Source organism: Helicoverpa armigera, chromosome 28 (genome assembly GCF_030705265.1).
Source record: "Helicoverpa armigera isolate CAAS_96S chromosome 28, ASM3070526v1, whole genome shotgun sequence".
NCBI lineage: Eukaryota > Metazoa > Arthropoda > Insecta > Lepidoptera > Noctuidae > Helicoverpa > Helicoverpa armigera.
Genome location: NC_087147.1, coordinates 6977378 through 6992457, shown reverse-complemented (window position 1 = coordinate 6992457; position 15080 = coordinate 6977378). Strand labels below are relative to the sequence as shown.

The 15080-nt window shown below is 38.8% G+C and overlaps 2 protein-coding genes across 2 annotated transcripts in view; one reads left to right on the top strand and one right to left on the bottom strand.

The window, feature by feature from the left end:
* LOC110382381 (protein enabled) overlaps positions 1-15080 on the bottom strand; it is a 62786-nt gene that overhangs the window by 14910 nt on the left and 32796 nt on the right. The window contains exons 3-7 of the mRNA XM_064042456.1: positions 3674-3839; positions 2993-3148; positions 1617-1735; positions 885-1008; positions 158-267 (exon numbers count right to left, since the gene is read on the bottom strand). Of these exons, the coding sequence (XP_063898526.1) occupies positions 158-267; positions 885-1008; positions 1617-1735; positions 2993-3148; positions 3674-3839 (675 nt within the window). The remainder of the gene's footprint in view (positions 1-157; positions 268-884; positions 1009-1616; positions 1736-2992; positions 3149-3673; positions 3840-15080) is intronic.
* Positions 4529-8582, top strand: LOC110376747 (uncharacterized). The gene is made up of 2 exons (XM_021335325.3): positions 4529-4774; positions 5445-8582. The coding sequence occupies exons 1-2, from the start codon at positions 4554-4556 to the stop codon at positions 7513-7515; spliced, it is 2292 nt and encodes a 763-aa protein (XP_021191000.3). The 5' UTR covers positions 4529-4553; the 3' UTR covers positions 7516-8582.

Below are 15080 nucleotides of genomic sequence, written 5' to 3'. Positions count from 1 at the left end.
CTGAAGTATGAGTGCGTGGTTTCGATTCTAGGTCCAACCAAAAGGCTGGCCCAACATGTTGGGAAAAAGCCCGGAAGATGATGAGGCTACGTTTATTCGAGTGTGAGGAGCAGTTCCCTCACAAAAGCTTCATATTGGGTTGGAAGAAAACCCTCACCTATTAGTGCGATGATGACCAGGCGTGGGTTGGCTCGGCTGATGCGGCAAAGTGTGGTGCACTCCGTGCGGTGGCGGCGCGGGAGGAGTCGGCTGCTGGGGTTGTTGTACCTGAAAAATTATTTTTCTTTAGTATTTAATATAAAAGAGTGTGTTAGGAAATACCAAAAAGTATGGTAAATAACTTTATTCCTAATAGTTATAAGTTGAGTTGTTTAATATGTACTAATTATAGCCCTGGTTAAATGGTTAAATTTAAGGTTTTTTTTTTCAGAGATGTTGGTGAGTGAAAGAACATGAGTGTGAGTTGATACAAAACAAGAGGGTTTAAGATTAAACCAGTAAGTAAGTATAACATTATTGCAATAGTAGTTAATTGAGTAGGACTGTGGTTGTGATATGCATAAGTGAGTGAGTGTAAGGTTATGAGGGAATGAGTATAAAGTTATGAGGGAATGAGTATAAGGTTATCAGTGAATGAGTGTACGAATAGAGTGAATGTGTGTACGGTTAGAGTGAGTGTAGGGTTTATGAGTGAGTGTAGGATTATGAGTGAGTGAGTGCAGGGTTTATGAGTGAGTGAGTGCAGGGTTTATGAGTGGGTGAGTGGTAGTTTTATGAGTGAGTGAGTGTAGGGTTATGAATGAGTGAGAACTCACTCGCTACGGATCAGCGAGTGAGTTAGTGAGTGCAAGGTTATGAGTGAGTGATTGGGAATGTTATCTAACCTGATGATGATGATGCGGCGCGTGGTACTGGCTGGTGGCGGCGTGGTACTGCGAGTGCTGCTGGTTGTGGGGCGCGTGGTACTGCGGCTGCTGGAATATCGCCGCGTCCTCACGGGTCATTGTTCTGATCGGACAAAGTTAGCGGTTAACACCTTATAGCGTCATTAGGCTGTGGTTCTAATTTTTAATTACTAGGACTCAGTTACAGCCTCACCACAAAGTATTAGACCGATTCTAATGAAATATTGTTTAAAATAAAAAGCATAAAAGGAAAATTACTAAAAAATATGTTTGGACGCCTTGAATTGGTAAATTTAACTAAGACTGGTGTCCTGCGTATTTTTTTTTTAAATCTGCTAAAGCATATTTCCTACACCTTACACCTAACAACTTCTTGCCATGTTCCCAAGTTTATTTCATCCCTCTCTGTCCTCTCTGTCAGCCTGTCAATGCAGAGCTTAAATCCCCAAGTCCTCATTTCAAAGGATCCTCAAAGATTTGAAGAGACCCAGTGGTTATCCTAAGAGACCCACTAGTTATCTTGAGAAAGAGACCCTCTGGTTATCCTCAGAAAGACACCCCCTGGTTATCCTAAGAAAGAGACCCCCTGGTTATCCTAAGAAAGAGATGCAGTGGTTATCCTCAGAGAGAGACCCACTGGTTATCCTCAGAAGGAGACCCTCTGGTTATCCTCAGAAAGGGACCCAGGGTTTATCCTAATGACAATATTACCTATACCCCATGTCTTCGTCGTAGGTGTGCGCGTTGTTGTGCCCGTTGTAAGGCACGGGGGGGTTCGGCGGCTGCGGCGGAGGGGGCGCCGAGTTGCCCGCCGGCTTGTTCGCCAGGATCTATGGGGAGAAAATAGGAGTTAAGGTAGTGCAAGTGAATAAACTGACAATTGAAATTGAAAATAGAAAACCGTCTCTTGAGAGCATTTTTAAGATTTCTATCAGGATTTGGAAAATTAAAGTACAACAACAGAGCACAGACTGATGACGACGACTCAATTATAATTTCTTCTATGTATTCAGTTTCTCTCCAAAATATACTACGCTCACAAAAGAGGTCAGATTTTCTTGCACTTGACTTGTAGCCCGAACTATTACAAAAGTCATCATATATCTTCATCTGCCTGGCTCCTTGTGTGTTGGGGTACATTTTCCCAGTCTTACTTCTACAAGCTGAGTACTAATGTTTTACATGAACCGACTACCAATCTGACAACCTCAACCCAGTTACCCAGACAACCCTATATCCCTTGGTAATCCATACTTATCTTACATCAAACATTACTCGGGACTCGTACTAAAGAGTGAGGGAGTGTCAGAGTCCTACTGACTTAAACCCATCATGTACCAGGACCACGGTAACTCTTTCGAACTGCCGCAGCCCCGGAAACATTGCTCTTACCTCCAAGGTATGCATCATGGCCCGCGCGAAGCTGTCCGCGTCCTCCCGGCACGAGAAGTTGAGGCCGTACACGTGACGCGCGTCCCTCCATTGGTGGCACGTAGCCTGAGCCGTGTTCTCACTGTACCAGCTCCCTTACCTCCAAGGTATGCATCATGGCCCGCGCGAAGCTGTCCGCGTCCTCCCGGCACGAGAAGTTGAGGCCGTACACGTGACGCGCGTCCCTCCATTGGTGGCACGTAGCCTGAGCCGTGTTCTCACTGTACCAGCTCCCTTACCTCCAAGGTATGCATCATGGCCCGCGCGAAGCTGTCCGCGTCCTCCCGGCACGAGAAGTTGAGGCCATACACATGAAGCGCGTCCCTCCATTGGCGGCACGTAGCCTGAGCCCTGTTCTCACTGTACCAGCTCCCTTACCTCCAAGGTATGCATCATGGCCCGCGCGAAGCTGTCCGCGTCCTCCCGGCACGAGAAGTTGAGGCCATACACATGAAGCGCGTCCCTCCATTGGCGGCACGTAGCCTGAGCCGTGTTCTCACTGTACCAGCTCCCTTACCTCCAAGGTATGCATCATGGCCCGCGCGAAGCTGTCCGCGTCCTCCCGGCACGAGAAGTTGAGGCCATACACATGAAGCGCGTCCCTCCATTGGCGGCACGTAGCCTGAGCCCTGTTCTCACTGTACCAGCTCCCTTACCTCCAAGGTATGCATCATGGCCCGCGCGAAGCTGTCCGCGTCCTCCCGGCACGAGAAGTTGAGGCCGTATACATGACGCGCGTCCCTCCATTGGTGGAACGTGGCCGTCGCCTGGTTGTACTTTAGGCCGCGAACTATTCCACAGTTTATCACCACCTATGTAAAAAAAAACATAGGTCTTATAAGGCTGAAGAGTGAAGACACAAACTAAGTTCCTTAAGTACAGCACCGATTTGAAAAAAATCTCTCAGAGTTAGATGGTCCTTTCATTGATTAAGGCTATGCATGTTTATCCAAATGTGTGAAGTTGCTCCCACGGGACTAACGTTCCATTAATCATGGCAAGTTTAAATAAATCCCAGAAGCAGTACGGCGTCTATTTAAGGTCAATAAAGCAACATCCTCTATTAAATGGAAGTTAATTGAAAATTTCTAAAAAGCGGACATGTGAATTGATAAGCAATGTCCTTAACATATTGGTTTGTACATAATTTTATCCAATCAAATGCTAACAAGATATCATTCTTATGCTGTTTTCCCACTTTGATTTGTAGGCGGTGCAGTGTGTTTTCTTCTTCTATAATGGTATTTGCCGTCATCTCATAAGAAATATTATTTTAAATATGAACAAAATCTAAGGTGGTCCGTCCAGAAACCTTAAACATATCTATTGTCACTAACCTCGTGATCATTCAATTTCCTTCCGACAACTCGGAAGGTATTGTGTTGCGTGTGGTGATAGATGTGGACCTTGGACAGGCCAGAGCTGGACCCTGAGGGGACCCACCGCTTCAGGCCGTCGTCGTACACCATCACGGAGGCCCTGGCGCTGCTGATTGATTGTTCGCTGTAACAAATGAAGAAGGAGGTTAGAAAAAAAACTAAAACAAGAGAAAAAAGAAGTCACAATAAAAAGTGGACACATAAAGAAGGATAAAGTCATCAAACATTTTCGGTATTTCAACTCATAATTATGAGTTGAATCAATGATATCGGAATGAGTAGGTAGATATAACAGCACTTTCCAAAAAAGGAAAGCTTTGTGTGTGACACTAGGTGGTGTCTTGCAAATTATAAATAATGGCTGGTAAACCGTGGACGGATAATTTGAAGAAGGTGGATCAAGTAGTAGACTGGAAGCCGACCCCAACATAGTTAGGAAAAGGCTCAGGAGATGATGATCAAGTTGTGGATGGATTAGGCTGATCAAGACCGGGGTGATTGGCACTCATTGAGAGGGACCTTTGTTCACCAGTGAATGGTAAAAGGCTGATAATATGATGAGATTGAAATATATACTATACTTTTCAAAAATCTTGCAAAAAGATGTGCCAATGCACCCAACAAAATCCTATTACAAAATGAATGAATCTTTCTGTAGAAATAAATCAGTTTATCTGCAGATCTCGCGAGTGGGACGACAGTCGGAGGCTGATCGTGAAACAGCCGTTACGTAAGAATCTGCTGTTACATAAACCTCAGCCTACGTGAGACCTACGGGTTTTCATAAAGGGCAACAGTTTACATCATTTAAGTAAGGTGCATTGGGGCAATTTCGAAAATGGGTATATTCCGAAAAGGCAAAAAATCTACCAAACGCAGCAATATATTCCAGCCGGCAACATTAGGCCAAGCGCCATCTTTGATTTACTTGTGGCGACAGACGTCGCGAGCCGCTCGCGCTAGCGACACGCGAGTATCGTCAAATTATTCAAGAGAAGTGATTTCGCGCCAAAATTTAGTGATTCGTAATAACCCCAACATCGTTTTCTCGAAATTCTGGTAAGTTATTTCAATATTTGTTTGTTTTTATGATAGGTTGTTGTTTTTTGCTTAATAATATTCGGAATATAAGGTTTCAACTGTGTTTATTATTATTTTTCTGATTTACCCCTCCGGGTTTATTTCGACGTGCTTGTTTCGCAATAACCCCATTTATGTTTTCCTACCATAATTCTCAGGAGTTCTCAAAGTGTTTCATACTTTTGACCTCCAACGCAAAAATAACGGGATGTTATAAGTTTTAAGTTTCTGTATGTGTGCGTGTTTGTGTGTGAGGTGTGTCTGTGGCATCATAGCTGCCCAACGGCTGAACCGATCTTGTTTTTTTCTGTGAATGGTGAATTAGTTGGGAGTGCTTTTATCTAGTTTGCTGTAACTTCGGTCGGGGGTTAATTAAAATTCTTAACTTTGTTTTGTACCATAATGGCGGCGATGCTACTTATATTTTTGGAATGGATTTTGAAATCTCTTTCCATAAAAGGTGGTTGTGAGAAGTGGTGAGGGAGTAGAGTCACAACCACTTCTCCCCCCCTCCGCCCCCCAAAAAATACACCACCACGCCTCTCAGAATCTCCTATAGTGGATACTGATTTCAAAACCAGAGTTTTTTGCTCAGTCATTGCTTGGTTATTGAATTTTTTGTGTTGACAAAAGTTATTTCGTTTTTCAGTGTCATCATGCCTCGTACTTATTTAAAAAAGAAAAATAAGTCATACTCTCCTCAAGATCTAGCCTCTGCCATACAGCAGGTAAGAAACGGGGAGCTTACCGCATATGCTGCTGCACAGAAATACAAAATCCCAATGACCACTCTTCATGACCATGTCAAAACTAAAGATACTAGGCAGAATGCAGGTAGACCCATTGTTCTACCTTTAGAAGACGAAAAAAAGTTAGCAAGCACCATCATAGTCATGGAGAAATGGGGATTTGGGCTCTCAAGATCAGAGATTTTGGAGATTGTGGCTGAGTATGTGCGCGTAAACAATATTCAGACACCATTTAAGAATAACACACCTGGACCAGATTGGTTCATTAACTTCAGAAAACGTCGCGGTTTGTCAATAAAAAAAGCACAACCTGTAGAATATGTGCGACGTAAAATGACAGACCCATTCGTGATTTCTGAATATTTTGATTTGCTGAAGAAGACCTTGCATGATTTAAACCTTGTAGAAAATCCAAACTCGATTTGGAACTTGGACGAGACGTCATTGTGTCTGGATCCGACCAAAACAAAAGTGGTCGGACAAAAAAATAAGCCATGTGCGAGGACCACCTATGGAAGTGGAAAAGAAAACATCACTGTGTTAGCAGGAGCGAGTGCCAGTGGTAGAAAGTTGCCTCCTTTAATAGTTTTTAAAGGAAAATTTGTTTGGGACCAATGGATGGCTGATCTTAACGATAGTGATTACGATTTTGAATTAACATATGCTGCAAGTGCTAAAGGGTGGATGGAAACAGACATTTTTCATAATTATTTCGAAAAAGTACTCATCCCAAGTCTCGGCGAAGAGCGACCAGCCCTTATAATTTACGACGGGCATTCAACTCACGTCGATGCCAGGGTTGTGGAGCTAGCGGTCCGAAATAATGTAACTATCCTCAAATTACCCCCACATACATCACATTTATTGCAACCGCTTGATATATCTGTATTTAAATCATTCAAAGCAATATGGGATGCAAAACTGGTAGAGTGGCAGAGAAGAAACGTTGGTACGAAAATGCCAAAAAACGCACAAACTATGGCAGATACTTGGCAACAAACGAACCCCGAAGTTATAAAGAGTGGATTTAAAAAGGCTGGAATATACCCTTTTAATGCACATGTCATACCTATTGACAAATATGATCCAGACGCGTACCAAAGATACAAGAAAACTTTGCTTGCCCGCACACTCAAACAGCCAAAGTCACTCAAAAAAATATGCATTGAATCATTCAACAATCAGTTTGCAGCAGTCAATGAAACGATTGAAATAACAGGCAATAATTACGTTGCCTTGCTATCTGCACAATCAAGAAATAATTCCCAAATGATACCTTTTGAAGCCAGACACCCGAGCCAAGTACCAGCATGTTTGCAGAATTCGAAGCCAACAAAATCCAAAATAAATATAATATCAAACATAGTCATAAAGGAAGCATCGCAAGTACCACTTCAAAACCCATTTCAACTCGATCCATCAGTCTCATTTGAAGAATTATTGCTGAGGAAAATTCAGCAGGATAAAAAGAATAGTGCTCCAACAAAAAAAAAACGTGTTACAAAAGGTGCGGAAGTGATAACTGCAGCCATAGGAAAGAAAATTCTAGAAGAAGTGAAAGAAACGAAAAGTAACAAAATTGCAACTAAAACCAGTAAAGCGAATGATAAACGAAAACGTAAACGGGACCCTTCCTCTGATACCACAAGTATATCCGATATTATCAGCAATCATAGCGATTCTGATATTATTGATTGTAACGATTTTGAAGACTTGATGGAAGACTGCGATGACAATTTTAATTTTCACCAGGAGGAGACAAGTTTACAGAAATCAAGAAAAGATAGGAAGTGTGTTATGAAGATGAAAAACGATAAAAACATAACCAATGAAAAGGCACTCGCTGACAAAAGTACAAATAATGTATGTTCTAAGAAAGGCAAAGGTGTTGGGAAGAAAAGCAAAGGTAAAGAAAATCAGATGGAAAATGAAGGAATCAGTTATTTTGCAACAGGTGAAGAAGACAAATGAGCAGATTGCAGAATATCCCAAAGAAACCCAAACCTGTACCTAAACTACAGCCACCAGGAACGGAGAATAAAGAATTAGCATGTGGAATTCCAGAAAAGTGCCCCGTTGTAAGGGAACGTTATGATTTAAATGATACAGTGCTTGTCAGGTATTTTATAAGAAACAAATGGAAATATTATGTTGGGTTCATACAAAACATAAGCAAACATGAAGAACAATTACTGTACTTTATCGACTTCTTAAAAACGTCCAGAAGACAGCAACGTCTCAGTTTTGTTGAACCTAAAAAGAAAGATACGGACCAAGTTCCAGAGTCATTAGTAGTAAAGAAAATAGAATTACGGAGAAAACGAGAACAAGACAAAGAATATTACTTGACCCATGATGAAGACACTATTTATTTCGACTGACTTTATACCAAAAACCTTCTAGATTAGTTGCATACCTACGTATTGATTTCTGACACACGAATATTAGACATTTAAATAAAACTACTTAAATTAAGGACTTTATCGCGGTAATATTATTTAATCCCGGCTTTTCGGACCCTTTAATGCATCCATGGTCACGGGCAGACGTAGATGTCGGTCGTCTTGATATTTTATTTGCAAACATCAAATATCAACAAAATTTAGGGTAGCTGTTTGCAACTAAAATACCAAGACAACCAACACCTAAGTCTGCCCGTGACCATGGATGCTGTAAAGGATCCGAAACGTCAGGATTAAATAACATAACCGCGATAAAATCGGTAAAAATAGTTTTATTTAAATGCATACCTACTTCTTTTTATTGATATTATGTGTATTTGTTGCGATGGCTAACTGTAGTTGGCTTCAAAGAACATTTGTGTTTTAATTTTTTTATGTTTTTATTTTTTATTTTACTACCGGAAGATTCTGAAGAGTAGCCAAAAAATATCAAAAAGTCTTTGATTTTTATGTGATTGAATAATTATGTTTAAGGATTGTTACTATAATTTGTTTTTTTTTTAATAATTCTAATTGTTACCCACATTACTCAATGTGAAGTTACGTACTTATTAAAATAAAAGTTGATCTCACTGAGTTATTGTTTTATTTTATTATTGACATTCTATACAATACATTAAGAAAATAAGTATGTACCTAAAAATAACTTTGTTTATCCATCATGCAATTTTAAATTTCCTAAAATCTCAAATGATATGTTGAGAACCACTGTCACATATGTCTGAACATCACGGCTTTTTTGGGGTAATTCCGAAATACAAAGTTATAAGAATTCAAATTAACGCTTATTTTATAGAAAAACTTACGATATCAAAATCTATGGGGTAATAACGATGTATAATGAAATGTAAACTCTAGCTGAAATGCAATAAAAGCGACTTTTGAGCTCTTCCGGAATTACCCCGCGATAGTTCGCAATTATCCATATGACCCAAAAATACGGTTCTTCATTTAAAACACTTTCTTTAGCAAATCAACTGATATATTTAAAAAGATAATGTAATCTTTTCAAAGGCTTTTCAATATGTATGCAGAACTAAAACAGTAAGACTCGTACAATAGAGCGTTCCCGAATAATCAAGTGAAATGTTCACCTCTAGTCATCTTGCAGAAATTTCTGTCGGAATTGCCCCAATGCACCTTACGTAATTTTGGACCCATATTTGTAGAATAATGAATGCTGTTCGCCGTTCTTTTTATCATTAGCAAACAGATTGATGAATTCATCAAAAATCAATGTTATATAATAAATCTGTAACACAAGAGGATGTAAGAAAATAGGCTTAACAAAAATAGTGCACAATGTAACGCACTATTCTCAAGAAAGACTGGACCTATTTGAAAAACTATTTCATAGTTAGATAACCCATTTACCGATGACGGCTAGGGCTACTGCTGACGGAAGCTAGTGATAAGATACAGTCAAGCAAAGTTAAAAATGTTAGCTCTCATATTCAACCTTCAAAATCCGGGCAAAAAAGTTGTCAAAGAGTAATTAATACGACAGAGGCGTCAGATCAATGAAGGTCACAAACATCCTTATATAACAATAATGTATAGGGTTACATCGCCACTACTGACACACAGAAGGCTACACGTACCTACTAATTTGCAAGGCAAAACCGCAACCCAGAATATACATATAGATACATACATGTTTATCCTGCTATGTATAAATAACCACGCTTTGTAGTTCCTACAAGTTATTAATAGTTTTAATTGTTGTTTTGTTTCCAATAATCGACGAGAAATTGAGGTTTTCCGATTTGAAATTAAATTCGAACTTACATTTTCAGTTCGAAAATATTTTTTGTGAAAGAATCATTTCTTTGACTACATAGTCAAAGAATTAGAAAGAAGTCACATGAATTAGGCAGAAAACCAGTATATATTTTAAAAGTTAACGCGCCTTATTATATATTACGACATTCTCCCTTTGTTTTCACACGGAAAATAATTGCTGAACAAACTCCCCAGCTAACTGATAACATGTGTCTCATTATCTATCTTGAACGTCATCATAATCTTTATAACCTAAACCTTTCTTAACAAACATCTGTATAACTTACTACAATATAATCACCATATCATATTCACAACGATCCATCTACCTCATTTCCATCCAAGACAATAACTAATTAGGCAAATAAATTCCTTTCTACAAGCCGACATCTTGAAAAATGGCCGCCGTGACGTATAAGGGAACTCCGTCATTTACGTAAGAGATTTCGACGAGAACGGACGTGGGTTGAGATTGCCCGAACAAGGTCGTGTTGGTAAAATTGAAATGTCTTTTTCTTAATACTTGAATGGGTGTAAGTAGGTGGTATTTAACCTAAATATTGGTGCTCGTATTCAAATTGAGAATAATGGTTGTTATTTATTTATTAGTTGCGATCTAAACATATGGCGTCACGCTTATTATAATAAAAGCAATACAATACAACTATGTATATGTTATTAGACCGAAAAACTAACTGTAGTCTAAAAGAAGTCCTAACTCAATCAATCAATTTGAAAACATATCTCAGTAAAAGAATAACAAACAATCACGACAATTTGAATTTACATTTGCACACACAAAGCTCACCCACTTTCATCAAACAAAAAAAAAGTCCGTACCAGACATATCGATTCCTGTACCACATTTTAACAGACCCCTCAATTCCCAGACTTATGTACAAATAGATATACACAGGTACCGGTCAGTATCAACCCTACAGTCTGAAAGCTTAATTACTGAGCGCCAATCACGGCCATTTCTATAGGCGAAGCACTGGACAAAGGGTACACCCTAAAAGGGATTTTGTCCTAATAAATTAATCCGTCTGGCTATGTTATAGTTTGTAATTAAGTGATTGAAGGAGTATTTTATCAACATTTCCTGTGAAACAATTTGTAATATTAGTTTGTTAGGTGAGAAGGGATAATCTCTGGATCTATTGAACCGATGAAAATTCCTTTACGAATAAAAAGCCACGTAACCCAAATAAATAATAAGGGGTAAATAATAAGATAAATAGGACGCGGATGAAACTATGCCTAGTCTATTGTCTATGTAGTATAAGGTTAGTGAAAAATACAAATACTAAACAAGTAAGATTTTGATTAGTTTAGAGAGCCAACTAGTTTACATAGACAACCAATAAACAACATACATAGGTTGCTACAACCTACCTACTAGCCAATTTCCGAGAGGATCTAGCATATGTTAAAGGACAATTTCTCTAAGTATTTATGTGAATTTGCGGAAAAAAAAAACAAATTCAACAAGACTGTTTTTTAATTATAAACCTTAATTAGCTTCTGATTAATTAAAGCTAGCCTTAAAATTAAAAAGCTTAATCCCAGACTTGACTAATCAGCTTTCGTCAAATTCAGGACACAAATAATAATGAGTACTTTTGCTAACTAGTTTCTTAAATAAGGTTCAGTTTCTACATAAGCCGATAAAATACCAGTTGGTAGCCGATTGGGATCTGACATTACGACACTGACTGTGCTTAAATGCACGCAAGTGTAATATTGCTAAATAAATTAATTAAACTATCCTTTTTTTAATGTCGCCTTGATTTAATATGATAAAATCGTTTATTTCGTAAAATATTCGCGTTCACGTTTTCGCTCATTTCATTTTATTTGCATTCAGATAATCTTCGTCAAAATGAACAGTATCGCAATACTATGGTACTGTTTCAAAAGTAAAAAAAATACTTGGATATGAATTTGAATGAAACGTTGAAGTTGAATTATTTATTTGTCATTTGTGAAGCAAAATTAGTTGAACTGTCACATTGGTTTAGTTGTTGCAAATGCGAATTGCTAGACAACTGTATGTTGTATCGGTAATATCAGAAGTTCGAAACGTTGCACAAAATTGACTAGGTAATTAAAAAACAACTGCAGCCCAATCTCGCAGTGGGCATAGACTGTTTGGTCAGTTCGGAATCTCATCGACAACGATGGATAAGTTTAATTTATTTTAAAAATTCTTCATCAAAGGCTTTCATGAGCGCGCATGAAAATTCTAGTCACAGTCACCATTTTGAATTTCAGAGTCTCGGCAGAACAAATAACAAAATGGCGGCGCTTATCGTGATGAAAAAAGACATTTTTCGGTTTTGGTTAACAAAGGCTCTGTTTTTTGTTAATCAGTGGTATTTAAGATAAAAATGTTATTCTATAAAACATTTCACTTTTTGTAACTATATTCACAAGACATTACAAAACTTTTTAATCTCATTGAATATTAATAATCGCAAAACTCATTACTAAACTTCAATTTAAAAAATTATTGCTTCGATCTTGATTCACGCACCATACATTTGATTAATCTACTGCACCAATATTTAAAAATGTTGTAAGTCTATGTCGAGTCATGTCAAAGGTCCACCACCTTCCACGGTTCAGAATCAAGTACCCAAGTACCCGAGCTACGAACAAAGAACTCCCAGGTTTCGACTGCGCGCGCAACTCAAATCCGAACCCGACCCGAGAAAACTGTTAGCAGTACACCGGCGCCATTTTGAAATTCACCGAAGGACGAATGTGCGCGAAGTTACATAACATCACAATTTCGGAATTTTTAAAAGGAATGTATTTGGAAAAACGTTGTAAGTTTTTTGGGGCACAATATCATCACTGAGCACATGAGTAAAAAAATGTAATTAAGAACAATTTGAGACTAGATTAAATATTATATTTATATTATCAGACTAGAGTCAGATGAAAAAAGACATTTGCGAATTTCGTTAAACAAAAGCTTTTATCATCGGTACTTTTTTGAAAAAAAGAGTTCACGTGTTTCACCCACAATATAACATTTAGTCTAATTGGATATTAATAATTGCAAAACGCACTACCAAAACTTCAAATGAAGAATAATTTCTTCAATCTTGATTCACTATACATTTAATCAATGACTCCTCACTGCACCAATATTTAAAAATGTTTTAAGTCTTTGTCGAGTCATGTCAAACGTCCACCACCTTCCACGGTTCAGAATCAAGTACCCAAGTACCCGAGCGACGAACAAAGAACTCCCAGGTCCGACTGCGCGCGCAACTCAAATCCGAACCCGACCCATGAAAACTGTTAGCAGTACACCGACGCCATTTTGAAAATCACCGAAGGACGAATGTGCACGCAGTTACATAATTTGGAAATTTCCACAAAGTTCACTTTAAAACCTTTCAAATTTTTTGGCACACAATATCATTGAGCAAATGAGTCAGAAACTAAACTAAAATAAAATATTAAATTAAATAATAAAAGATTAAATATTTAAGGAGACCATTGCACTAAACAAATAAACTTACAATTCCAAATCGGCCCCGTTCACCACCTTCCAAGATATTAAACGAATAGAGGTTTTCAAACAAAGAACTGTTTTAAGTCCATGTCCAGTCATGTCAAACGTCCACCACCTTCCACGGTTCTGAATCAAGTACCCGAGTACCCGAGCGACGAACAAAGAACTCCCAGGTCCGACTGCGCGCGCAACTCAAATCCGAACGCGACCCGTGAAAACTGTTAGCAGTGCACCGGCGCCATTTTGAAAATCACCGAAGGACCAACGTTCGCGCTGTTACATAACATCGTCGTTTTGGAATTTCCACCAAGTTCGATTTTAAAAGGATTGATATGGCAAAACCTTAAATTTTTTGGGGCACAATAATATTAATGAGCAAATTAGTCAGAAACTTGTAACTAAGACCAATTTAAGATTAAATTTTTAGGGAGACTATTGCACTGAACAAATATACTCACAATTCCAAATCGGCCCCGTTCACCACCTTCCAAGATATTAAATGAATAGAGGTTTTCAAACACAGACTAAATCTATGTCGAGTCATGTCAAACGTCCACCACCTTCCACGGTTCTGAATCAAGTACCCAAGTACCCGAGCTACGAACAAAGAACTCCCAGGTCCGACTGCGCGCGCAACTCAAATCCGAACCCGACCCGTGAAAACTGTTAGCCGTACACCGGCGCCATTTTGGAAATCACCGAAGGACGAATGTGCGCGAAGTTACATAACATCGAAATATTGGAATTTCCGCCAAGTTTGTAAAAAGGATTGGTTTTGGAAACCTTTGAGTTTTTTGAGGCACAATATCATCACTGGTTAATTTGAGACTAGATTAAATATTTAGGAGACCATTGCATTAAGCTAATAAATTCACAATTCCGAATCGGCCCCGTTGAACATATTCAAAGATATTATACGAATAGAGGTTTTCAAACAAAGAACTGTTTTAAGTCCATGTCGAGTCATGTCAAAGGTCCACCACCTTACACGGTTCTGAATCAAGTACCCAAATACCGGAGCTACGAACAAAGAACTCCCAGGTTCGACTGCGCGCGCACCTCAATCCGAACCCGACCCGAGAAAACTGTTAGCAGTACACCGGCGCCATTTTGAAAATCACCGAAGGACGAGTGTGCGCGCTATTACATAACATCCATTATTACATAAGAGAATCATTCCATTTTGGAATTTATACGAAATTAGTTTTTGGAAAAACCAATAATTTTTGGGGCACAATATCATCACTGAGCAAATGAGTCAAAAACTTGTAACCAAAACCAATTTTACACAGGATTAAATATTTAGGAGTCCATTGCACTAATTAGATAAATTGTCAATTATAAGCCCCTTTCACCGTCTTCAAAGATATTAAACGAATAGATCAAACGAATAGAGGATTTCAAACAAAGAACTGTTTTAAGTCCATGTCGAGTCATGTCAAACGTCCACCACTTTCCACGGTTCTGAATCAAGTACCCAAGTACCCGAGCTACGAACAAAGAACTCTCAGGCTCGACTGCGCGCGCATCTCAAATCCGGAACCGACCCGAGAAAACTGTTAGCAGTACACCGGCGCCATTTTGAAAATCACCAAGGACGAATGTGCGCGCTGTTACATAACATCCATCATTACATAACAGAATCATTCCATTTTGGAATTTATACGAAATTCGTTTTTGGAAAAACCTTTTAATTTTTTGGAGCACACTATCATCATTGAGCAAATGAGCCAATAATTTGTAACTATGACTAATTTTATGAA

Coding starts and splice junctions, on each gene's coding strand:
- LOC110376747 (XM_021335325.3), top strand. CDS start 4,554: ATGGGTATATTCCGAAAAGGCAAAAAATCTACCAAACGCAGCAATATA. Junction 4,775..5,444: donor ATCGTTTTCTCGAAATTCTG/GTAAGTTATTTC, acceptor TTCGTTTTTCAG/TGTCATCATGCCTCGTACTT.